General features: G+C 43.8%; 1 protein-coding gene across 6 annotated transcripts in view; it reads left to right on the top strand.

The window, feature by feature from the left end:
• htr4 (5-hydroxytryptamine receptor 4) overlaps nt 1–27050 on the top strand; it is a 72115-nt gene that overhangs the window by 32290 nt on the left and 12775 nt on the right. For 2 of the 6 annotated variants that reach the window (XR_015103904.1, XR_015103903.1), the window contains exons 1-5: nt 6905–8407; nt 9241–9354; nt 14370–14570; nt 22192–22345; nt 24454–25022. Coding sequence is in view for 4 of the 6 variants with exons in the window: in XM_086137954.1 (XP_085994080.1) it covers nt 8040–8407; nt 9241–9354; nt 14370–14570; nt 22192–22345; nt 24454–25022 (1406 nt within the window). In the remaining 2 variants the exon portion in view is untranslated. Of the gene's footprint in view, nt 1–1199; nt 1511–6051; nt 8408–9240; nt 9355–14369; nt 14571–22191; nt 22346–24453; nt 25023–27050 lie in introns of those variants that run through there. The other 4 variants (XM_086137971.1, XM_086137986.1, XM_086137979.1 and 1 more) reach the window with 3 other exon arrangements.

The raw sequence follows: 27050 nt of genomic DNA, 5'->3' as shown, positions 1-27050 counted from the left end.
GCAGTTGTAAACTGGGCTATCATCATAGCACATCGAGTCTGAAATACCACCTAATAATGGCCAAGCACACAACTGACGTGAGTACTCCGCCCCCTCGTCTCAGACAGACAGCTATGGATCATTTCAAAGCGAAGAAAATGGATGACACAACGAAGAACAAATTTGCCGAAGCCATAGCTAAATGTATGGCTACTGCATGCAAGCCTGTCAACATTGTCCACAGCTCGACTCAAGCTGAAATCATTCGCATTGCATCTAACGACTCCACTACGGATTGCCAGCGAGAGCCTCCATTACAAGATGTGTACAGAGATTGTACATAGCGGAGAAGGCTAAGGTACACCAAGCGGGAGAAGACACTGTTTCGGGAGAGAAATAAGAGACTAGGTTGATGAGCCTCTGGTGAATAAAGAGCAGGTAGCCTGTCGAATACGATGTATGCCACTGACGTGATTGTTACTTGTTTGGAACTATTTTGTGTGGAAGGTTAGAGTGTTCCGTGTCCATATAAATAAAGCGGGTGGAGTTTCTCTGTGTTCGTCTGACAGTGACGGTGCGCTGAGGCACGTCGAGAGTTCAGCGGTGCAGTGGTAGCGACCTAGCGAACACAATGAAAATAAAACGTCTCCAGTGTTGTCATCGAACCAAGTGTACTCATCCGAAATGATGTCTACACAAAACCATAGAGAAACTTCCGCGCAAGAAGGACCAACAGAATCAACATTGCTTTGAACACAGCAGTCAGGCTAACTTGAGAAAAACAAAGTATGCAACCATGTCTTAAATCCACTACAGTATAGGCTGAGTACTAGTTTACCTTAGATGTGCACTTTATAATGTTATATTGCTCTGTTTTGATTCCATAAAAAGAGTTGTTAAAGCAGCTGTTGTGTGACAAAATATTTTTTTTCACTGTTGTTGATAGACAGTAATATTGTGTGAGAGATTATGTATGAATAACTGCTCCAAGTGAAAAATGTTCATGTAAAATTGAAAATCGAGATTGTTATTTCAGTAAATATTTGCATTTTGCACATAGAAAACTGATTCATGATTCCATGTTGATGAGAGCATTAAAATTGGGAAAAATAGGACAAAAAATAGGGCGGCCCGGTAGTCCAGTGGTTAGCACGTCGGCTTCACAGTGCAGAGGTACCGGGTTCGATTCCAGCTCCGGCCTCCCTGTGTGGAGTTTGCATGTTCTCCCCGGGCCTGCGTGGGTTTTCTCCGGGTGCTCCGGTTTCCTCCCACATTCCAAAAACATGCATGTCAGGCTGATTGGACGCTCTAAATTGTCCCTAGGTGTGAGTGTGGGCGTGGATGGTTGTTCGTCTCTGTGTGCCCTGCGATTGGCTGGCAACTGATTCAGGGTGTCCCCCGCCTACTGCCCGGAGACGGCTGGGATGGGCTCCAGCACCCCCCGCGACCCTAGTGAGGATCAAGCGGTTCGGAAAATGGATGGATGGAGGACAAAAAATATAAAAGGAAATTCAGAAACGAGAAAAAATGTGTGAGTAATCACGATTAATTTTTTGTGAGTTAATTATGACAGTTGCATTTTTAATTAGATTAAATATTTTAATCGTTTGACAGCTCTAATATATATACTTTATATATATTTTAATATACAGTATATATTCATTTATATAGGATTAAATGTGTGCTGTGATAGTTACATGCTCAGGCTGTTATCGTGTTGATCTCACTCAGGCTGTGTGCTTTAATGAAGAACAAGAACGTATTACTGCTTTTGTTTTCTTTCTGTCTTTTTGGACACTTGGCAAAACATCCTTCAGCCTGCAGCTTGTTTTGCTTAAGACGGCCGCAATCATGGCATGTTCATTTCTTTATTTATTTATTTATTCGCGCTGCGCTCTGGTCCCGTGTTCAATACAACATAATGATGAGCGGAATATGTAATGAAGACACATTCTTCAAAGAGGACAGTGCATGTTTCATTTGGGTCAATGTTTTATCTTTTTACTTTTCATTATTTCTGTGGAGTGAAATAATTCCTGACCACTTTAATATGGTTGTTTGGACCGGCTGCCAAAACTACAGGGACAAGAAAAGGCCTGAAACTCAGCTTTGAAAACCTAACCTTTGTTTGAAACCATAACCCAGGCTTAAAACCTCAGGTTAAAATTCAAACCATGGCTGAAGTCCTTAATTTTAACCCTAATCCTTGTTTGAAATCCTAACCAAAGATTTAAATCCTAATTTGAAGCACTAATCAGAATTTTAAACTGTAACCCAGGTTTGAACACCGACTCAGGAACCGTAACCCTTGGTTGGACGTGGCTTAGCTGAACCATGAGCAACTGCAATGTCATTTTCAGTCGACAGAGAGTGACAAAATGGCCTCTCCCTGAGATGGACAAACGGGTGGACTTTACTGCTTAACTATTATTCCACGTATGCAATATTAACCAGAATGCCATAATTCGACTAGTGCAGGCACAGTATTCTTGTCGAGAAAATTTTGGAGTTGACTTCCGCTTTAAAACCCTGGTTTCCACCCTACTTTGAAATACTAACCCTTGCTCAAAACCTTACATCCTACCTCTGGTTTACAAACCTCTTCCAAAACTAGTCTTTGTTTAATACCCTGACCCTATCTTAAAACCCTCATTTCAAACCAAAACCCTGCCTTAAAGTTGAAACCCCAACTGGAAACCCTGGTCCATGTTCAAAAGCCGAACATATGTTTGAAACCCTACTTCGAGCTCAGAGACTTTAATCGCAGTCCGACTCACACAGTTACTGTTTGTATCCTTAAACAATGAGAAGCCAAGCGTAATACTTGCAATATCATTCAAAGGATTCCACAGAGTACGTTCACCGACTTCTAGTGTACCAAAGTAGATCACAGCATATTAGCACTTTCTCTTTCTCTCCTCGACTCATCTTTCTGCCTTTTTCACCATTAACTTCTCTCAACACTCCCTCCTTGGGCATCCTATCTTTTCCAAATGATTGCTCCCGACGGAAAAGTCATGTGTTGACTCAGATGGGGCATCATTAGGGCCCAGGCACAAGGTGCCAAGGCCCTCTTGAAATTGTTTCGTTTCTCTCTGATTATCCCCCATCACCCCCCACCCACCTAGCACCCCTGCGGTTTTTAGAAATTCAGTACCCAAAGCCAGTTTGACTTAACAACATGGAATTTGGCATGCATGGAAATCATGTGAAAACCCACAAGTCTCAAGAAGCTTTGCTGTAAAGTGCACAGGAAGTCTGACATTTTATTTGATGAGCCTTAATAGAATCCTGACTTGAAATGCAATTTTGAAACCCTACTTTGACGAAACCCTGATCCTATCATCTCTAGAGAGAGAGAGAGAGAGAGAAATATTCCCACATTGTATATTAATACTTCCTCTTCACTATAAGGGCAAGTGGTCATCGTTGCTTGTCAGAAGCATGAAATCAACTGTTAGTATTTCCGATTGAAAATTATGGTAAATTGTTCCGCTGCTTTGCGCCATGATGTCCAACACGTCCCAACCGTGATACTCGTAAATGGCGTCTGCAGACATGATTGAATTGCTTGATTGTGGTTGATTGCATCGTTGAAATATTTGAAGAGCGACATTTATTTTGTTTTATGATTTGTTGTTGTTGTTGTGGGCGGCCCGGTGGTCCAGTGGTTAGCACGTCGACTTCACAGTGCAGAGGTACCGGGTTCAATTCCAGCTCCGGCCTCCCTGTGTGGAGTTTGCATGTTCTCCCCGGCCTGCGTGGGTTTTCTCCGGGTACTCCGGTTTCCTCCCACATTCCAAAAACATGCATGGCAGGCTGATTGAACGCTCTAGATTGTCCCTAGGTGTGAGTGTGGATGGTTGTTTGTCTCCGTGTGCCCTGCGATTGGCTGGCAACCGATTCAGGGTGTCCCCCGCCTACTGCCCGAAGACAGCTGGGATGGGCCCCAGCACCCCCCGCGACCCTGGTGAGGATCAAGCGGTTCGGAAAATGGATGGATGGATGGATGATTTGTTGTTGTGCTGAAGTCCAAGTGACAGCATTGTTTTAATAATGGATTTGGTAAAAATAAAAACCTGTATTGGGGGTTTGGGGTCACAAATAAAGGTGCCCCAAGAATGTTGCCTATCAAAAAGAGATCACACAAAAGTAAATTATAACCCAGCACTGTCAAAGTACCATCAGTAAAAACAAAACAAAACAAAAAAAAAAGAAATGAAATGACGGAATGGTCACTTTCTTGCTACAATTACATAAGGTGCGAAAAAAAGTTCATGTTTCCATAAAGCTGCAAATGGAAAATGTTCTTCTCCTGTTGCAAACAGTTCACGTCATATCAGCGTTAAAAAAAAAAAAAAAAATCATTACGTTAATACATGCTGACAAGCTGCTCTGAGCGAAACACCGCGGAGAGTTCTTCTCTCTCCGTGAAATTCCTATGCAGCGCAAGTGTGTTTATCATCTCATTGACACAGCCGCACACACATTTGTTATGTGGCGCACAAGAAAGGCGCTCGCTGGTGTGTTTTAATGAATCGGAAGGCAAGGAAGATGCTTGGTGAAGTGGAAAGCGACGGGAGGCGAACGTGACCACTTGCTGATAGCCGTCACATGCCAGAGCAAACATGGGCGTGTGCTGTCCACTCTATGGTTTTGAACAATATTCTATTTTTAAAAAATCGTGCATGAAAAACATCCCATTTGGGCATTTGAGGCCAGGGCAAACATACCCCACCAGTCAGTTGATGGGGCAGTGTTGTGATGCGGCATAGCGGGGTTGCAAATTACGAACCTCTATATAGTCAGGGAGCACTGGAGTCCATCTGTGAAGAAGTCTGGGTTGGTCCAACAAGGTATCATTTAATCTAAAACGAGCTCCTATCAGAGATTAGTAAAACTATTTTTTTAATTAATTCATCCGGTTTTAAAATCAAGCAGAGCACTGTGGAACCATGTAAAATTAGTCTTAGTTTAGTAAAACTCAGTTCAACTGACTTTAAACCAATTTATAGGACTATTGAGGATGCTGAAATTAAAATGAATCGTTAATTGTGCAGTTAAATGAAAAGGCTAAACCGCTACACTACTGTGAAGAACCCTGTGGCAATGGGTGCTTTTTTGGATGAAATGTTCCAACCCGTGTCTCACAGAGCGGCAAAGGTTTGGAGGGGGGTCTGGCGGTGGCTGCCGGCTTAAGCACCTAAAACTGCAGCCACACTCTCCAGTCCAGAAGGTTTGCAAGTTTGTTTTTTTGTTTGTTTGTTTATTGAACATAAAAGATATATACAGTAATAATTTGACAGAAAATAAGGTAGATAAAAAAGTAAAGAGAGAAATCAATCTTCATTCAACAGTTATGTTCAAGGGAGTAGGAAGAAGTAAAAAACGTATCTAGTCCTACCCCGTTATGTGATTGTATCTAATAAATCATTTTTATATCAATCAGAAAAGAAAAAAGTAAGAAGAAAGAAGTCTCCATTAAGGCTCATACTTTACCCTTAACCGTGATATTTTTACAACTTTTGGTTTGTATCGGGATTATATACTTCCACACCCTGACACTCTTGTGTCAATTTTCTCTTGTATTCATAATGGATATTTATATACCTTTCTCTATTTATCAACTTAGTTCTGATTTATCATTATATTTAATGTTTTGAATTTATCATTTTAACTCTGATTGATGTAGGTTGTTTGTACTATTTTTTTCAATTTGTTTTTGAACTCAGCAAGCGATTTACTCATTTTCAGGTCCGTTTCGAGATTATTCCACAGATTAACACCTTTGATAGATACACTTCTTTGCTTGATGTTTGTTCTTGTTTTGAGTTCAAGTATGTGAACACGTAGCAAATGTTTTTTTCAGGGTTTGTTCAACAGTGCAAAGACATTTGCAAGAGATTCACAGTTTTGTTTTACTTGTCACAAACCCTTACGGAAAAACATTTTGGTACGTGCCCACACACTCGCAAACCTTTGCCACTCGCTAGCTAGCAACCTACCATTATTTATGAACTTCAACGGCTCCGGTTTGACAGAGAACCTTAAACTTTTCCTTTTTTTGACAAAAACTAGCTGACTGAATTAAGAAATTAAGAAAACAGATATCCCAGTGAAAAAGAAAGATACCGTTTGGCACGAATTGGCAGACAGTTGTAACAGATTTAGCAGAGTAAAAGAGAAAAGAGAAGTCGCTCAATTTAAATCTTGCGAGTAAACCTTCAAGACAAAATCCAGAGTTGTATTAATGGAGGTACAGCTGAATTTCTGCCACTGTCATAATGTTTAAAAATTTGTCCAATCTTCCTGTTCAGCTCCAAAAATTTCTCCCTGATAAACTGGCATCCCACCAAAAATTCCACTTCATCATAAAATTGAAGAAGACTAAGCCTGTCTATCAAATTTAATTTAGGAAATTCATTATTCTGCTCTCCATACCTAACAAATGCAGCCAATGTCTAACCTTGGTTAGACAAAACTCAACGCAGCTTTGCTTACCTCTGGGATTTGACGTGATAATGTTTCACACAGTGTGATGATTCCCATTTTGGAGTGGCTGCTCATGGCTTTAGGGGAAATAATTTCAATGATATTTGAATGAAATTATTTGATGTTAATCTCACATGAGGTGGCGTTTTACAATGTGGCGGCACAGCATGTTCTCACAGCTGTCAATCACTCTTTTACTATTTCTACTGGGCTTCATTCATTGTGTGTGTGTGTGTGTGTGTGTGTGTGCGTGTGTGTGTGTGTGTGCGTGTGTGCGTGTGTGCGTGTGTGTGTGTGTGTGCACTGACCCGTGGCGGCAATGAGCCGTGCAGTTATGACAAAGATGGTAACAGAGGTCATTTTCATGTCGATATCTCCACCAGAGTTGAGACGTCAAGTCTGAGGCTCATATTATTCAAAGGAATTTAATTATTTAGAATCAGACTTTTGAGTTGAAATGAAAGCAGTTTCTCATAGCAGACCAAGCCTTACAGCAAATGTCGTCAAAAATGTTATACATGATGATGGGCCATGTTTAAAAACCCAAAGGCCTTTTCATGTCACGCAACAGCCTGCCGCCATAACTCAGATAGAGTACGAAAGCCAAAAATTGCACTGAAGCATACTGTTAGTTTAAAGTATTCTGATTCAAGTAAAAGTCAACCTTGTTTGAAACCCTAATTTTAAAAGCTGACACTTTCAAACACTAATTTTAAACCTTTATCATGGCTTGAAACCCTAATTTGAAACCTTCAAAACCCTAACACTCTCTTGAAACTCAACCTTGTTCAAAACCCAAATTCAAACCCTAACACTCATGAAAACCCTACTTTTTATACTTTTCAACTCCAGCTTGAAACCGTCATTTGAAACTGTAGCCCTAAATTGAGACACAATTTGAAAACCCTAACCCAGTCGTAAAACCTTACCCAAGCTTGAAACTCTGACTTCTTCTCGTCACAGCGCAAGTCCATTCCTGCCGCCTCTCCCTGTCCTTTTTTCTGCTGTGTGTGAGCAGCGGAGCTCTTTGCCCCACGTTACTGTGAAAAATAACACATTTTCAATTCCCATTTTGTTAACTGGGCCTCAGGATACGCCACCAAGCAACAAGTGACACAGCGTGACCATCTTTCATGCTAACTAGCTTAGCTCACGGGTCACTGTCCATGCGCATTCATTCTTCAGTCTAAAAGTGCCACTGAGCGCATTATTTGCATTCATTGGAATTCACCGTGGCCTGGTCGCGGACTCTGACACAATTTATCGAAGGTTGTGTTTGATACCCGCTAAGCCTCACAAAGGTGTTTGTGTTTGCCCATTAAGAGAGAACACCCGCATTCCGCAAGGCCTTTGTTCACAATTTGGGATTCCCCATGTGGTGCTCAACAGGATCAGCAGAAGTGGGAATTTGAACACAAAAGGAAAATAGTCCTTTTAAATCATAACGCTGCCCCCCCCCCCCCCCAGATGGTGCCTGGGTAGGCAGCTGGTGGCAAGTGCTCTTCAAGAGCCTTGCTTTTTTGTTGTTTTTGTGTTTTGTTTTGTCACATTGTGTGTGTTGTTACGTCATGAGGACCTGCTGTGGATTGTTTTCAGCATTTTTCTGGCCACGACGTTCATCAAAGGGGAAGAATCTGTGCTTGGTGGTTGCGCCTTCTCGGCAGCACACGTGTACCAGCACTGATTTTGATTGGGAGGAATTCTTGGCACCATCTGACTGTTGTTGCTGGACAGCCCCGGGGCGCTTGTGTTTTTTGCGCCTGAAATGGGCAGCATTTTTCACAGCCCAGCTTTGTTCAGCGGAAATGTCGGTGCTGTTCGGATGGACGGATGGACGGCTTGTGGAGCCGACGATGAGAAGAAAGGAGCGTCAATGCGTATGTGGAACTGGGAGTCGCAGCTTGGAATTGAAGCGGATTTACATGGGACAGGAGATGTGAGCCAATCTCTTTTTCGTCACTGGACGCTACAGCTTCTTGTTTGCTTTCAAACTTAGCTAGTAGCAGACATGTGCACATTTTCAGCATGACATCTTTGATACACTGGTGAAAGGACACTTTGATTCACTTCTCTTTCATCTGTAACTGCTTCAAACAACAAATTGTATGCAGAAAAGTGGTTAAGATTGCACGACTGTCTATGGCTTATGTGTTGTGTTGTATTATTTTGTCATTTTATGTTAACTGTTCTTTTGATGGCGGTGCGGGCACCCGCAGCGGATCCTCTCTCTCCTGAGTAAAGCAATTACATCTGTGCTATATGTTGCACATGTAGCACATTTGACAATAAAGTTGACTTGACCTGACTTGAAACCCCACTTTGAAACGCAAACATGGCTTGAAACCCTAACTTGAAACAATAACCTTCACTGAAGACTCCACTTTGAAACTCTTAACACTGGCATAAAACGTTAAGCTAAACAGGACAAACAAACTCTGAAAGCCTAATCATGGTTTGAAATTATGTTTTAAAGCCTGAGGTGAGGTCCTAATTTGAAAACATAAAAGTTATTTTAAGGCCAAATTTCAAAACCCGAATGGTGGCTTCAAATGCTGCTTCTCCTAACTCTGCCTTAAAATCCAACTTTGAATCCTGAACCTGAAGGCACACCAGTCACATGCCATATTAAGTCCATTTTCAAACTACCAGTACTGTAGTTTGAAAGCAGTTTTGTCAGTTATTTCTGTGATTGACAGGAAATGTTTAAAAAAAAAAAAAAAAAAAAAAGAGTTGTAGCTTATCTGTATGTCTGTGTTGTTATCTCCGTAGCAACAGCATGCCAAAGCGGTTGGCACTCATCTGCTTCCTGTCTCTTGTCATGGCGATGAGCATCCTGGGAAACCTGCTGGTCATGGTGGCTGTCTGCAAGGACAGGCAACTCAGGTACCATACTGTGTCCTTTAGAATGTATTTTTTTCCCCCTTGGTGATGGCAGCCTCATGCTTTTGGATTGGTTTTCTTCCACTGGAATTGAGGCCTTCGACAAGGTGAAGGGAATTACGAACAGCATGAAAATGCAAGCAGTGTTAATACAAAACCTTCAGGGTTCTGCAAGAAAGCAAAAGATATACAAAAAGTGGACCTCCACTCTTCGTGGGGGACTGACCTGAGAACGGCAAAAATTCACTTATAATTGACACTCACTGACAAGTATGAGATGGTCCACTGGACAAGGAAAAGCCTACCAGAATTTCTGAACTTCATTTGGTGTTAGTCAGAGGCCTTGTAAAGGGTGGCAGATGTGTGCTGACTCTCAATTAACACGATCTTGAATATGATCATTGTTAACACAGCCACATCCACAGTGTGTGTGTGTGTGTGTGTGTATATATATATATATATATATATTATATACAGGTATATGAGATACTAATATTGCAAATGCCACTTTTAGAATTTTTTTGGTGTTTTATATTTTCATTTTTGTTTTAATCTTCATTTCCCCCGTTCCTTTTACAATGCATCTTTGAGTGCCTGGAAAATTGCTTTGTAAAAATGCTTATTATTATCATTTTATTATTGCATTTTTTTTCTTTAGAATTATTTGCATCATGTGGCTGCTTGCCGGTCTCGTCAACTCAAAAGCAAATTGTTCAACACGTAAGAATTTTTGGTCACCATTTATCAATTTTCAAGTAAGTTCCAATCCAGAAGGCAGAATTACCTTACCCGGGAACCGTGCGGCTTGTAAATCTGACTGGCTTAAAGCCCCATCTGTGGAGTAAGCGTCACAAACAAAGGCGTTCAAATGAAAAGAATTGAATACATTTGGCCTGCTATTAGTCTCAATAGCCTCCATTTGCCCTTGTTATTAGAACTGTCAGATGATATCGGAATACTATACAACTCAGAACCACATCTGTGTGTGCACATGTTTGTGTGTGTTTGCTGTCACAAAGATTGTCCTGTCCTTCTTCTCCTAACCTCCATTTTGTCTTCATGTCTCACTTCCTGTCAAGATGGCGGTCATTCTGTGACCTTGTGTGTGTGTATGTGTGCAATCTTGGTTTGGGAAAGAACACCACGAATTTAGGACAAAGTACAAAAGGTGCACATGCTGACTGGTGTGTGTCACATGCAAGGATGAAAGTAGGATGTGTGCGTGTGTATGAGTGTGGTGTGTACGAACAGGGAAAATGTGCTTCGGCGTCTGGACTCCCTAAGGGGAGAACAATGACACACCATCTTTGTGTCTTCTTGCCTCATTGCCTCTTGGTCCACCGGGAAACACACACACACACACTCACACACAGTGCAGCTGTGTAAAAAAAATAGATACTGTCGCAAAGTATCAAGAAGTAAATGAGACAGAAATGTTGAGATCCCGTGGACTGCAGCTGCCAACAAATCATCATAATTTCATCAAAAGAGTTGTGAGTGTACCTTTTGCTTTTTTTGGGGCTTTTTGTGCTCCCACAAAGGGGCTGTCAGTAAAAATTCCCACAAAACCATTGCTAATTTCATGAAAATCGTTCTTGTGCATTTTGCTTCTTATTCAGTTTGTTTCTGTGATTAAAAACAAATACAGTGGTTCCTTGATAATATGAGTGACTTGACTTAAGAGTTTTTCAAGATACGGGGCATCATTCAGCCACTTTTTTTATTTTTTATGCTTTCATTTGCGAGAGCAGACTTTAGACAGAGCACTGTATGGTTGCAGTGAATGTCAAGTCAAGTCAAGTTAAGTCAACTGTATTTATAGAGCACTTTCAAACAGCCATCGCTGCATACAAAGTGCTGTACATGGAGCAATTTAACATGCACAATAAACAGTAAGACAAATCGGTAATAAAGGCGGTAGAAAGCACCAAACAGTAAAACCAAGAACAAATCTAAGTCATGCTGAGTCGAATGCCAAAGAATACAAGGGAGTTTTGAGGAGAGTTTTGAAGATGGGCAGCGAGGAGGCTTGCCGAATGTTCAGTGGGAGGTCATTCCAGAGAGAGGGTCCAGCAACAGAAAAGACTCGATCCTCTCAGACCTGAGGCACCGGGCAGGTGTGTAGTGGCGGATGAGCTCAGAGAGGTAAGGTGGCGCGAGATTATTCAGAGATTTCAAAACAAATAAGAGGATCTTGAAAATAACTCTAAAATGTATGGGGAGCCAGTGAAGGGATGCCAGAGTAGGAGTTATGTGCTCCCTCTTACAAGTACCAGTCAAGAGGCGGGCAGCGGCATTCTGGACCAGCTGAAGGCGCTTAATGGAGGACTGGCTGACTCCAAAGTAAAGGGCATTGCAGTAATCGAGCCGGGATGTGACAAAGGCATGAATTACTGTCTCAAAGTGTTCATGTGAGAGGAGATTTTTTATTTTGGCCAGCTGTCTAAGGTGAAAGAAGCTGGATTTAACAACGGCACCAATTTGCCGATCAAGTTTGAAATCACTGTCCAGTTTAAGTTTGAGACTGTTGACTTAAGATAAGGAGACAGGGGGCCCAAGTCTACAGGATGGGATGTACAAGGGCCACTGGGACCAAACAATATCACCTCTGTCTTCTTTTCATTGAATTTCAAGAAATTTTGTGCCATCCAGGTTTTGATTTCTTCCAGACAGGATAGGAGTGGCCTTAATGAGAAGGCGTCTTTCTTGCTCAGTGGGACATAGATCTGGCAGTCATCTGCATAGCAGTGGAAGGGAATACCATGTTTCCAAGAGGGGGTTTAAGTACAGAATCTATCGTTTTAAATAGTGCGCGTGGGTTGTGACGGTTAGCTTGAATAAGGTCCGACAGATATTCTCTTTTGGCCTCTTTTACTGTGAGCTGGTAATTAGGCCAGCAGTCTTTCCAAATTTGATAAGAGACATGCAATTTGTCTTTTTTCCACTTGCGTTCGGCTTTGCGACATCCCTGGGTAGCTGCGCGGGTAATGTCGTTAAACCATGGCTCGGGTTTAGGATTTGGGAGCACAGTTTTTGAAGGAGCCACCAAATCCAGGATGGCACGGCATGATGAGTTGAACCAAGAGGTGAGTTCCTCTGTGGTAGACGAGGGTGCGCAAAGGTTATTAAAGGCATCAGAGAAACGACTAGCAGTGCAAGGGTTAAAAATTCAGCGTTTACAACTAGGAGCGGCAGATTTCACAGCAGCATGCGATAAGACTACGTCAAATAAAACTGCCATGTGATCAGAAATCCCATTTCCAAGGACTTCCAGATTTGACACCGGTAGACCATAAGCAAGGACAAGGTCTAAAATATGTCCTTGTTCATGTGTCGGGCTGGTCACATACTGCACAAAATTAAAAGAGTCGATAAGTCTTAAGAAGTCCTTTGCTAGTGGTTTTTCCGGACAGCACACATGGATATTAAAATCCCCCATTAGAAGGATATGATCATATCTCAGCCTGATTTCCGCAAGAAAGGTTGAAAAGTCGCTTAAAAAATCTTTGTTGTATTTAGGAGGATGGTAAATGACAGCACAGAGCACCGGGAAAACACGACCGACTTCAAAGAAGGTTGCTTCAAAGCTGGTGGCCGATGTGGTGAATGTGCACCGTTTACATTTGAAATTGTTCTTAAAGATACTCAGCGTTCCTCCACCACGGCCTGATGTCCTCGGGGTATCGAGGAAACCACAGTCAGGTGGCAGCAATTCAAGCAAAGTGTTGTACTCACCAGTACCTGCCCAAGTCTCCGTCAGACACAGGAAATCCAAGTCATTGTAAAGGAAATACTCCCTCAGAATATGGGTCTTGTTCGTCAGCGACTGGGCATTTAACAACGCGATCCTTGTGGGAGTAACAACGGGAGGGATTGCCTCTACCGATCGCCAAGCCCGGGGGAATTCCCTCAAAAGCTTTCGCTGGATTCCTCGCCGAGAAAGGCGTGGAGGGTAGAAATGCCGTGGCGCGGTGGGAGAGCCAACGACTGTTAGCAAGCACCAGGCGACGGGGTCGAGGGCACACCATGCCGGAGCGATCGAATTGTGTCTCAGATCCCGTTTTAGCTTCACGAGCTGACCGCTACGTTTGCCGCGGCGGCGGCGACGGCGGCGGCGCTTCTGTGAAGGGGGCGAGCGAACGCGGAAGAGATTAGCCGGCAGGTTAGCCAAGAACGGAGGTAGCGTCTTTTCACCACCGTCTTGCCAAAACGCGGCCGAATCTCCGACGTGTTGTTGAATCAATAACAACGACCGGCGATCATAAACCAACCGAGACACTGTTTGAGAGGTAACAAGCATTGCGAAAAGTAAAAAAAAAAAACGAAATGGCAGGAGCGTCGCCGAACACACTGGCGCACAGGCGGCCATCTTGGGCTCTATCCCTCATGTCACTCAACTCACTTCACAATAAGCAGCACTCTCTGAATTGTCCATAAGTGTGAGTGTGAGCACGGATGGTTGTTCGTCTCTGTATGTGCCCTTCGATTGGCTGTCAACCAGTTGAGGGTGTCACCCACCGACCGCCCGAAGACAGCTGGGATAGGCTCCAGCCCCCCCGTGACCCTGGTGAGGATAAAGCGGTTCGGAAAATGAATGAATGAATAAAAAGAAATCAGAGAAACGTTATTCACTGTTATAGTTTTTTTTTAACTTAACCAGACATTCTTATTTAATATTTCAAACCTCGGTTTGTTGACTGTGACAGTGAAGGGAATTTTTATTTTATTATTTATTATTAGAACAAAAAACAGCAATCTAACATTGATCTTCCACTCTGTTGCCTTCACAAAAAGCTGCAGTGTGTGAGGAAGAAACAAAAAAGCTCAACGTGGGTGTGCAATTTGTTAATAGCAGCCTCGTATTGCACATGACTCAGCATTTCAGCCTACATGAGTCAGGGTTGCATCATCGGAGGGCTCATTTGTGATAAGACCCCTCCGTCCCGCTCTGTATTGTTAACACTGAGCCCACGAGTGAATGATATTTAGATGATATGAATTGTGTGCATCCAACGCAGGAAAATCAAGACCAACTACTTCATCGTGTCACTGGCCTTCGCTGACCTGCTGGTGTCGCTGCTAGTAATGCCATTCGGCGCCATTGACCTGGTGCACCAGCAGTGGATCTACGGCGAAACCTTCTGCCTGGTGCGCACCTCGCTGGATGTGCTTCTCACCACCGCCTCCATTATGCACCTGTGCTGCATCGCCCTCGACAGGTCAGATCCAAGGTCGAGGCTGGACCAAAAAGCAGATATATGCCTAGAAAACTAACAGAAAAGTATGAGCAAAGTGTGTGCGTGTGTGTGTGTGTGTGTGTGTGTGTGTGTGTGTGTGTGTGTGTGTGTGTGTGTGTGTGTGTGTGTGTGTGTGTGTGTGTGTGTGTGTGTGTGTGTGTGTGTGTGTGCCCGTTGGGCAAACCACTTTGAACATCTTCTCAACCATACCAACCCTGTCAATCCACACATTCTGGACAATCTTCCAGACCTGCCAACAATCATGAGCCTCGACGCCCCACCATCCTATTCTGAAACCCAGCAAGCCATTGCGGGCCTAAAGAACAACAAAAGCGCTGGACCTGATGGCATCCCTGCAGAGGTTTTCAAACACGGAGGTTATCTCCTCACGCGCCGACTGCACCTCCTGATTCAAAACATCTGGGAACATGGGACCGTCCCGCAGGATTGGAAGGATGCTAACATCGTTGTTATCTATAAGCAGAAAGGGGACAGAGCAGCCTGTGGGAATAGCCGAGGAATCTCTCTCCTCTCCACCGCAGGAAAGATCTTGGCCAAAATCATGCTCAGCAGGCTAGTCGAGCACATCTCAGAAGGTGTGCTTCCAGAAACCCAGTGTGGCTACCGGAAGACTAGATCCACCACTGACATGATCTTTGTTTTAAGACAGCTAATGGAGAAAAGCAGAGAACATCAAAAGGACCTGTACATAGCCTTCATCGATCTCAGCAAAGCCTTTGACACCATTAACCGTGAGTTGCTCTGGAAACATCTCTCCAAACTTGGGGTCCCACCCAAGTTTCTCAGCATCCTCCAGCAGCTGCATGATGGGATGCAAGCCAGAGTGCTCATCGGAGGACTCCAGTCAGAGCTCTTCAAGGTGAAAGTCGGGGTGAAGCAGGGCTGTGTCTTGGCTCCAGTGCTTTTTAACATCCTCCTCTCTGCCACCACGTGCCTCTTCCACCGTGGCATGGGACATGAAGACGGTGTCCATATGGAATACCGCCTAGACGGAAGCCTCTTCAACATCAGACGGCTCCAGGCTCACACAAAGACAAAAATCTGTCAGATCTGTGAGCTTCAGTATGCTGATGACTGCACTATATTAGCTCACAGTTCAAACTCTATGCAGCACGCCCTCGACACCATTTCCAATCTGTACCAATCCTTTGGTCTTCAGATCAACATTAAAAAAACTGAGGTCATGTTCCAACTCGCTACCCCAACCTCCACATCCCCCAGCTTTCACATTAATGGCACTCCACTAAACGTAGTGGACCATTTCACCTACCTTGGCTCCACTTTATCTTCAAACTGTTCCCTTGACACTGAAGTCCACACCCGTATTAATAAAGCATCATCATCCTTTGGTCGCCTACGCAGCAGGGTCTTTGAAAACCGAAACCTGAAGACCTGTACCAAGATTGCTGTGTACAACGCAGTGTGTCTCTCCACTCTGCTCTACGGGTCAGAGTCATGGACTCCATATCGCCGGCACATTACTACCTTGGAAGCCTTCCACATCCGCTGCCTGCAAAAGATCCTTGGCCTGTCCTGGGAAGATCGAATTCCCCATACAGACATCCTCGAAAGCACCAATTCCATCTGCATGGAAGCGGCCGTGGCGAAAAAACATCTTCGGTGGATTGGACACACCATTCGCATGCCAGACAACCGCCTGCCCCGCCAGGTCCTCTATGGCCAACTGAGAGGTGCAAAGCGTTCTGCTGGGGGCCAAAAGCGGCGCCTCAAGGACTACAGCAGGGACCTCCTAAAGCGAGCCAACATCAACCCCACGCAGCTTGAAACACTTGCACTCAACAGACCAACCTGGCAGATCACTTGTGCTACTGCAATCTCTGAAATACACAAAATTAACCAAGCCAGACGAGCCGAGAAACGCATTCAACGACACCAGCGGGCAGCTGGTACCCCCCTGGTATCCGGTTTCCCTTGCTCCATCTGTGGTCGAGTCTGCGGCTCAAGAATCGGTCTCTATGCCCACGAGAAGTGGCACCAGCGACAGAGTTGCTGACCCCCCCCCCCCCCCCACCCCCACCCCCCTACCCATCCTCCCCTCCCTTGGAGCAAGTGTCATCATCAGACATGATGGACAGCTAGAAGGTGTGTGTGTGTGTGTGTATGTGTGTGTGTGTGTGTGCGTGTGTGTGTGTGTGTGTGTGTGTGAGTGTGACAGGACATCTTGCTTGGTGGGAATGTGGGAAGAAACCAGAGTACCTGGTAAGCTTACCAGTCAATCACCATGCTTACCAGGGCAGAGGTGCAGGGTTCGATTCCGGCTCCAGCCTTCCTGTGTGGAGTTTGCATGTTCTCCCTGTGCCTGAGTGTGTTTTCTCCAGGTACTCTGGTTTCTTCCCACATTCCAAAAACATGCATGATAAGAGTGATGGAATGCTCTCGATTGTCCCTGGCTGTGATTGTGTGTCCTGTGATTGGCTGGCAACCAGGTCAGGGTGTCCCCCGCCTACTGGCCGAAGGCAGCTGCGATAGGCTTCAGCATGCCCGTCCGTGACTGTTGTGAGGATAAGCGGATTGGAAAATGATGGGTGGATGAATGTATTCTTCTTTTTATTTATGTTTAAACTTTATTGAATTAGAATTTGTACTTCTTAACCGTCAACTTTGACCCACAAGACACCTAAGCACAGTTTTCATTGCTGTAAAACATGGCTTAACACAAGCTGGTGATGATTTGAGGTCCAGATGGGTCACCATGCAATCTGGCAAGCCGTGGTCCGGCGGCCTTTCTTGTAACACGTGTCGTGTGTGACGTCTGTCAGAGTCTGTTGGGGCATTCACTGGGAATTAATTTTTCTCTCCATGCGGAATGATGGAATTCAGAGGGAGCGAAAAGCCCTTTATTCTTCACCCGTGTCAGGTTTTACCAAATTATGATGAAAACACTATGCAACACTCCTCATCTGCGTTTGAGTATGTGTGCCAGAGGGTGGGGGAAGTTCTGACATGGGGACTGATAAGAGGCTTTGATCCTGGTCTACATTGTCCAGCTACCCCCGCAACTCCTGGACCTTCTGTTCACAATTCATTGTGAGATAATCGGTTTCTATTAGCCCACTTGGGACCCCTGCAGTCATCATCATATCATCATGCCTCATCTCCCGCTCACTGCCATTCCCTTCATTATATTTAATTTGTTTCACATGATAACTGACACCTCACATAAGAGGAATAAACAGAATGACAAGAATAACCCACAGTGAAATGAATAAAAGTAATGTTCGCGACAACCGCCACATTGCCGCTGTTTGTCAAGAACAATCACTGAGATAAAGATGTAGACTTGATACTTTGGATTCTCCTGCTCGGGTTGCTCACTATGTGCTCCAATATTATGTCAGTTGGGAGCTGTGCCTGTTCAGCATGGACAAACTTTTACCCTCTGCTGCATTTGGCTTTAGTGACCTTGTGTGAAGGTTTGAGGCTGTCACGGACTGCCTCCCTCAGGTCTAACTGTGTGCAGGACAGTAATTAGTGCTGCATAGTGATCCAGTCAGTGGCCCGCAGTCATTTTGGGGGCACCTGGGCAAGATTAACAAAAGTTGTTTGTCTTTTAGTGAGTATCTGTGTTGTTGTGAACCACGAGCGTCATTGAATGCTGCATGCCGATGCCTTACTGAAGCCTCCTGTACATGTGGTTCACTTCACTTGTGATCTGAGTGAGATCCAGACATCATCTTGGTAGAGTCTCAAAAAGACCCGGATGTGATCTACATATTCCTTAGACATGGTTCACAAATATGGGCTACTTGTGGTCTACATGTGATCCAGATATGCCCTACCTATCACATCTAGGGTTGGTCCGGATGTGAGCTACAGTACATACAGTCTAAAAATGGTCTTGATATGCTTCACATATTGTCTATATGTGGTCAAAAATGTTTTCGGGGTCTAGGCTCTATTTTCATTCCTAGCACAACTTTGGCATTGTGCGTGGTCTAAATCTGTGCAGGATGGGGTTTTGGAGACGTACATAGCTTGGCTGAGTTTTAAATGTGCGTTTTACGCTGTTGTGGGTATGAACACAGCCGACTTGATTCACTGCCAATAGAAGCAGCTCTTTTCATTCATTTTAAAATTGGTGTGCGGGAGGTGCACAGTCCATAACATGGCGGCAGGAGAAACTGATGTGCTGGAGTCCATGCAGGAGGTTCAATTACACAAAGTAGGTTTGTAAGGAATTACAAGCAGACCTCCACAGGGGGATCACAGATCTGTGAAGTGGGCAATTGGAGATTGCTTTCCACTCTGATTGTACATGTCCGCATGGAGGGAAGTTGCTGAAGTCTGACATGTGGCATGAAAGTGATTTTGCGGTCTCCTGAACCCAGCAATTTTTGTGTGAAGAAGTTAGCTGATGATTGGTGCTACTGCATGTGTGCCGGCTTCATGGCACTGCATGAGAGTACCTATCCAGTAACACGGAAGCTCAGAGTACACCCTGTATTGTTGTAAATCCATCGAAGACTGTCTGACATCAAACTGTCAGTTGTGCCGGACGCATATCGAAGGACACACCCCAGTTATGCTGAAACACCCAGTTTGGCGTAGAAAGACCTGCCAAAAATCCAAACAGACACAGAGAGGCTTGTGCCTGCACAGATATCAGGAACACACCAGCACTTCTGCATGTACCATCGACGGTAATGGAACCCATCGTCTACAAGTGCTTGAGATATAATTTTCAGAAGTGGAGATGTCGTCCATAATGTATGTCTGCAGTCTGTACTTGTATATGATCCGTGTGTGATGCACATCTCCTTTACATGCGGTCAAGATGTGATCTTTAAATAGTCTATATGTGTTCCCAATTTGAGCCACATATAGACTACGTGTGGTTCAGATTTGATCCTCTTGTAGTATACAAAGTAGATGTGATCCCGAGTTGATCTGCTTACAGCATAGTATAGCCTACAGGCCGAGATGTGGTCACACGCAAACTTTGATCGCAACACGTTGACAGCTCTTGTGAAAGTTCTTCATAAATAAAGCTGTATCGTATTGTATTTTATTGTTTTTAGCGTAGCTCCCTCTAGTGGCTGCATAATGCAACCGCAGTCACTATTGTAGCTTCTATTCTATGCGCCTTATAATGTGGTGCGCATTATATGTGATATGTGAAAACAGTTTTTAAATAGGCCATTCATTGAAGGTGCACCTTATAGTCTGAAGGGCCTTATAGTGCGGAAAATACGGTACATCCAGTCTATACTGTATGTAGTTCTGATGTGATCTTTGTGCTGTCTCCATGTGTGTTGAACCTTCATATGAGTCGGCTGCTCCTGGCAGGTTTTTCCTGTCACAGAATATGGGGCGCTTTGTTGAATGAAGACGCGGAAACCGAGAAGAGACGCATTCAGTCATCTCGTTTACAGCAGCTTTCACAATCAGACACAAAAGAATGGAGCGTTTGGCCTGCAGCGGGCTTATCGTCTATTGTTCAACGAAGGCGTTGGGAGGGCAAGAAGACAACAGGAGGGGAAACGGAGAAAAAAGCATGAAGAAGTGAAGTGAACAGCTGCGCCACACAACCTCTCCTTCCTTCCCCAAAAGAGCAACGGAAGAATGAGGAAATGAATGAAGACGGATACTGAGCCACAAAAGAGCAGAATGAAGACATGTGACATGTTCAGATATCATAAACCAAATGTGTATTTTTTTGTTGCGCTACTACTACAATCTATAGTGTTGACACAGTTGTTATACCACAAAATAAACTTAAATGAGTACATATACAGTATACTGTGAATATTACATTATGAATATTACAGTTAAGCAACATATTCACCATCTTTGCTCAACAAAAAATATATACAGTATGTATGTATTTTTATTTTATTTTATTTTTTTGCTTTTGTTTGATAGACAATCTACTTTCAGTCTACATGTGGTCCAGATATTGTATAATCTGCTTGTGGTGCAGATGTGGTCTTCAAATAGCACACATGTGATCCAGATGTGATCTATAGCTACATGTAATCCAGATTTAGATGAGTTCCAGATGTGATCAACATATCGTCGTTTTCAACTCCATCTAGTCTACATGTGATCCAGATTTTTATCTCCATCTAGTCTAAACATGTTCCAGATGTGATCCACATATGGCAGTGGTCTCAAACTCTCAACCCGAGGGCCATTTGCAGCCCGCAGGATGATATTTTTGTGGCCCCCTACTTGAGTTTAATCTTTGTGCGGACAACGTTTTGCTGTGTTTTTTCGTTGACTGTTTTGTGTGCATGTGTGCGCGTGCGTGCGTGTGTTATTTATTTATTCATTTATTGTCACTTTCTGGGGGCGGCCCGGTAGTCCAGTGGTTAGCACGTCGGCTTCACAGTGCAGAGGTACCGGGTTCGATTCCAGCTTCGGCCTCCCTGTGTGGAGTTTGCATGTTCTCCCCAGGCCTGCGTGGGTTTTCTGCGGGTGCTCCGGTTTCCTCCCACATTCCAAAAACATCCATGTCAGGCTGATTGGACGCTCTAAATTGTCCCTAGGTGTGAGTATGGGCGTGGATGGTTGTTCGTCTCTGTGTGCCCTGCGATTGGCTGGCAACTGATTCAGGGTGTCCCCCGCCTACTGCCCGAAGACGGCTGGGATAGGCTCCAGCACTCCCCGCGACCCTAGTGAGGATCAAGCGGTTCGGAAAATGGATGGATGGATGTCACGTTCTGGCTACGGTGGTTCAGGCGCATGACAGTTTTCAGTCAAATATTATTCTGAAGTGACACCAACCAGAAGGAAAAGACATCCTGTCCCTGGCAAGTATTTTCAAAAAATGCCACGAAGAGAAAGATTGGCGACAAGAACAGCCAATTTCAAGAAAAAGAGTGGACTGGATATTTTTTGTTGTGCCCATATCTTGAATGCGCAGAGAAAATTGCGGGGCTCAAGTAATCTTATGCCATTCATTACTCAACTAGACATGCTGAGAAGTATGCAAAGTACCAGGGAGTTGACAGATGGGACCCAATCGCCAATCTTGTTCAGGTTCTGAACAATTGCTTATGTTCAGAAATATGATCGATAAAGATCGTGCATACATTGCATGGCCATCACCCAGGCCGGCTGGTTAGCACATATGTTTCACAGTACCGAGGTTTAAGCTCCCGAAAGCGAGCAGACACCATGCTGTTATTGTGTTTCCGCTCAATACTGATCAATTGTCACACACAAACAGGAAGTGGTGTCAGTGCAAATATGGACGTGAAAATCGTTAAATGGGTGTGATGGTGTGTCGGACAACACAATCCTTGATGGAAGCAACTGTTCAGTCTGCTTTAGGGACAGTGAGGGCAGTTCCCCATCGCATTCAGCATTATTTGTCAAAGGTCTTGTTTATATTTCATACAGTGCAATTGTAAAATCTGAGTGTTTCATCGTATGAACTCTGCCTAGCAACAAGCATGTGGCATAAACAGGAAACGCAACTTGAGCCATTTTATAGTGAATGCTTACACCTTTTGATATGATGGTCATTTTTGAAAATAATGTAACTAACTATATTTAGTTATATGTTTGTGTGTGTGTGTCTGTGTGTGTGTGTGTGTGTGTGTGTGTGTGTGTGCAGGTACTACGCTATCTGTTGCCAGCCTTTGGTGTACCGCAACAAAATGACACCCATGCGCGTGGCCCTTATGATTGGCGGGTGCTGGGTGATCCCCACCTTCATCTCTTTCCTGCCCATCATGCAAGGATGGAACACCATCGGCATTGACCATGTGGTGAGTGTCCACGTCTAGCATTGCAACTGCTTTCCTTGAATAAAAATTTTACTTTACTGTTATACAATTGCAGATTTTTGGGGTAAGTGGCTGACATTTATCCGGGTTCGCATTAGGAGTTTTGCGTGAGCTACAATGATTTATTTTTTTTTTTTAGAAAAGCAACAGTTAAACTTTTTTTAATCAGGAAAAAAAATATCACAGGATTCCAGTTTCTTTCTTTAAAAAAAGTCATTTATTTATCTTGGAGGGGAAAAAAAGCCTGTCACGATTGCAGCTTTTTGTCTTGAAAACATGATACATCATACTGTGTGAGGCAAATTGTGGTCACCGCAGATAGTGATTGGTTTTCTCACCCTACGACGATACCGCACCTTTCCTCCCCAGTACAGTCAAACTGCACGTTTTATAGAGTGACCTTCTATTGTGGGCAGCCAAAGGCTTGTCTCAGCAAAGGGAAAGTCCTTACTAACACAACCGTGGACGGATTTGTCCTCAATGTTTTCTTTAAATAGGCCCGTCGTGTGGAAAGAGCCTTTGATATTTGAATTCAACTAATAGAAATGGCACATGATTGCTGTGTTGTACTCATAAAATCTTTTTGTTCTAACTTTATGATGATGAACGATGTTATTCTCGTATATGAGGAATAGTGACTTGGAAAATAGATGGATTCTTTTTTTTCTTAAATACTACTTTTAATTAAGAAACGATGAAAGGAGAATATGGACAACACAGATGAAGCCCGCAGATGCTTTTTATGGAACTCACTGACACCCCTCGAGGCAACGACCAAAACATGTTGAATGTTGAATTGTTGCCTATTAACAACACACACATTGCATTAATCCTTCAATGAGTCGTTTTGTTCCAAAATAGCCTCCAAAAAGCCTTTTAAAGAAGATATTTTGTATTTTGTGGCATTATTATTTCGATAGAATGCAAGGCAGGCGTCATCTTGTCAGACCAGAGCCTCTGTTTTGACCTCGCTCACCCTCACTTGGTGACCTGGCTCGTGGTCCAATTTTGCCCAGACAGACACAGACACACACACACATACACACACACACACACACACAAAGAGTAGTTCAGTGTCATTTGTCACTTTTATTCCTTTCTGAGGGTCCATTTAAAGGTCCTGAGCGCTGACAGTGACTCAGTTTTGGAGAAATTCCACATCCAGATGGTCTTAGTTAGTTTGCCTTGTTGTCACTGACGTTTTGTTGAGAATATAAAAATATACATATATAAAATGATAGAAGTGAGTGAGCGAGAGAGAGAGAGGGAGGGAGAGAGAGATCAACTGATATGAAATACTCATATCACGATACCCTTTTCACCCATATCACTTTGCCCAACTCACAAGGATATAGCATAGTTTTTATCTTCTGTGAAAAACGACTAATATTACTTTGGCTTACTGAAGCTTTTCGACCGGCTCCGTGCACAATATACAGAATGATAAGGACTGAGCCGACCCTCAAATGGAAAAAAAAAATCCCAAATAAGTGAATCTGCAGGTGTAAAACTGCAAATGTGTGTGGGGTCCTATGTACCTTTCAAGACACGCATAGCAGAAGGAGCAGCACATTGTACACTGAAAGTTTAAAAAAAATGTTGATTTTTAAAAAAAAGATGCTGTAACACAAAGGGAGGAGCAACACATGTAGATCACTCTCACTCTCAGGCATATATTATTTATTCTCTGCGGAGAACAACCAATTATGGTGCGGCTCACTGAGAAGTCATGACCGTCCGTCCGCTTGTATATCCAAATGTTTCTATTATAGTGCCCACAGGTGGCCAAGGTGCACACACCAGGAGCAGCACAATGCCCATTGAATTAAAACAAAAAACGTGGCAAAAACTGTTTCATTCTTCACATGCTATTAACCTGGTAACTCTCCCCTGTGAGGTTGACGCGCTAACCACTTGACCACCGGGCCCCCCGAATATTACAAATATCTATTGTTATTATCGATAAATACTGCCTTGTACACTTTTTTGTCTGCATTTCTTGGACAATGAACCACGTACTGCTACCAATAATTTTTTTTTCCCTGAAATGTATCGGGTCCTGCTAAGCATTGTGTCCCACGTGCACGCAGATCGACGAGCGTCGCCACACGGAAGGCAGCAACACCACGTCGTGCGTGTTCCTGGTGAACCAACCTTACGCGGTGACGTGCTCAGTGGTGGCCTTCTACATCCCGCTGGTGCTGATGGTGCTGGCCTACCAGCGGATCTACGTGACGGCGCGGGCGCACGCCCTCCAGATTGGCGCACTGCAGCGGGCGGGTGGCGCCTCATCGTCATCGGACTCGGCCGACCAGCAGCGCAACCACCGCATGCGCGTGGAGACCAAGGCGGCCAAGACGCTGTGCGTCATCATGGGCTGCTTCTGCCTGTGCTGGGCGCCCTTCTTCATCACCAACGTGGTGGACCCCTTCATCGGCTACACGGTGCCCGACCAGCTGTGGGCGGCCTGCTTGTGGCTGGGCTACATCAACTCCATGCTTAACCCCATCCTCTACGCCTTCCTCAACAAGTCCTTCCGCCGTGCCTTCCTCAGCATCCTGTGTTGCGGGCGCAAGCGCTACCGCCGACCCTCCGTGTTGGTCGGCCCGCGCGCCGCCTGCGCCACCACACGCATCAACGGCTCCACGCACGTGCTAAAGTAGGTGCCACTCTGCCACTGATAGGCTCAATGCCACCATGCATTTTGACTTTTTTTTTTTTAATTAGAAAAATCTTTTTATGCTGAAAAAATATCACCTTGTAGAATTGTGATATCATTATTTCTAACGTTTTTTTTTTTTACTTTATTTAAAGTATTACATATTGCCTTTACACTTCTTATGAAAATAAGAGCGTATTCTCCTAAGACAGGGGTGCCCAAAATTTTTGGATCAACTTTTCGATTTTTCGATCAACCAACCTCCCGCGATCAACCCGTTACCGCGCACGCACATACACATGCACGTCGTGATGAGCAACAGCCTGACATGGAGGCATGCGACGCACTTTTGCAGCCTGTTAGCTATCGTAGCTGACGTGTACCATTTTAAAGTGCTTCCCTCGGCCCTCTAGATTCCTATTCCCTCTGTGAATTGTACACGAAACAAACTGCGAATGAGAATAATAATAACGATAAAAGACATAGTGCAACAGTTCTGATCACAAGCTGCAATTGCAGACTGCTGAGCGCCAACAACTTTCGGCGAAGCAGGTCACGCGCCACCTTAGGTTGAAGATTTACCTGCTTTATTTTATTTTATTTTATTTTTAAAATACTTGTAGTGAGAATGAGACTGATCGGATGATTAGGGTGCAGTGTACATGAACACAAAAAATATATATTACTAACATGCACAAAGACACACAAATGGTTGTTTGTTTTTTTTCTCCTCTGCATCCCTCGCGATCGACTTGGGACCAGTCCGCAATCTCCCGGTCGATCGCGATCGACGTAAGGGGCACCCCTGTCCTAAGAGATATCTTCTCCTCCCGCTTTGGGTCCCAATACTTTTGTTCATGTTGTATATTATTTATTTTAACATTTCTACTTTGGAGCCCACTTCCACACATGATATCATTTGTCATTGATATCTGCATGACAGCATTTTGTCTACTTTATCATTGAGCCCACGAGCAATCATTCTTACACTGTAGATGATTCATTAAAGGTGGGCCAGACACACAAAAATAATAAAAAAATTTAAAAAATCAATGACACCCACAGACAAGAAAACTAAATGAGCTTATAAAATCATTATCGCGGCACATCAATACAGGATTAGTCATCATAGACCGTATAAATCTCTCCATTCTTTTCGCAAGAAGCCATTAAAATGTACTCGGTCAAATAAATGAATAAATAAAATAACCGGAGTGCCTCTTGAGACTAAATTAATCTTGGGAGTAAATTGCATGATCCAGCGTGATAAGTACAAGCCATTCCGTACGTGATGGAAAGATGTGGGTGTGAGACCCAGCGATTTATTGACAAGGAAAAAGCTGTAATGGACGCGGTGGGTACATGTGCTGCCTCTCTAACCAGTGACGACGCATTTAACACACAGCAGATGTCAGGTTGAGAAAAGTCGTGTTTTGTTGTTGTGGTAGAACATCATTTGGGAGGCTCTGCTGGCTGCCTCCAAGAGTCGAGGTCGAGACATACACAGTACGGCTGACCTCACGTGGCTATTATACGTCAAGAGGAAAGAAGCGCAAGCTTTTCTGCTTTTCCATTCACTGTATTTGCAGAACTGCAAAAGTCAGATAACTACAGTTCTTTCATGAGGCCAATTGAGCATTTACATTGCCAAAAGTTTGGGAATATTTTTTGCTTTAATTTTTCAGCCATTTTTCTGAGCTAAATTATTCATTTATTTATTTTTCATGGATTTTGTTTTCAGTTATCTCATTAGTTGAATCTGGTTAATTGATGTCCTGCATTTAATAAAACGCTAAATGTTCGTCAAATAAACACATTCTTGAACATTGATTTTTAAAATGTGTCATATCCGGGAATTGGTTCATTGAATTTTTTTTTTCAAGGACATATGTTCACACAGTCTTAGTTGGAAGAGCTTTTCTTTAAGGTCCTGCATTTGGGGATTTTCATCCCTTAGTTGGATTTGAGGTCTCAGTTTTAAGGACTTGGATTTAAGTTGTGTTTGTTTAGATATTTTGAAGGCTTTGG

The sequence above is a fragment of the Hippocampus guttulatus genome, chromosome 2, assembly GCF_054856545.1.
Source record: "Hippocampus guttulatus isolate MCC_2025c chromosome 2, RoL_Hgut_1.0, whole genome shotgun sequence".
NCBI classification, from domain to species: Eukaryota; Metazoa; Chordata; class Actinopteri; order Syngnathiformes; family Syngnathidae; genus Hippocampus; species Hippocampus guttulatus.
Note: the sequence above shows the minus strand (reverse complement) of the source record. Positions and strands in the feature narration are given on the sequence as shown.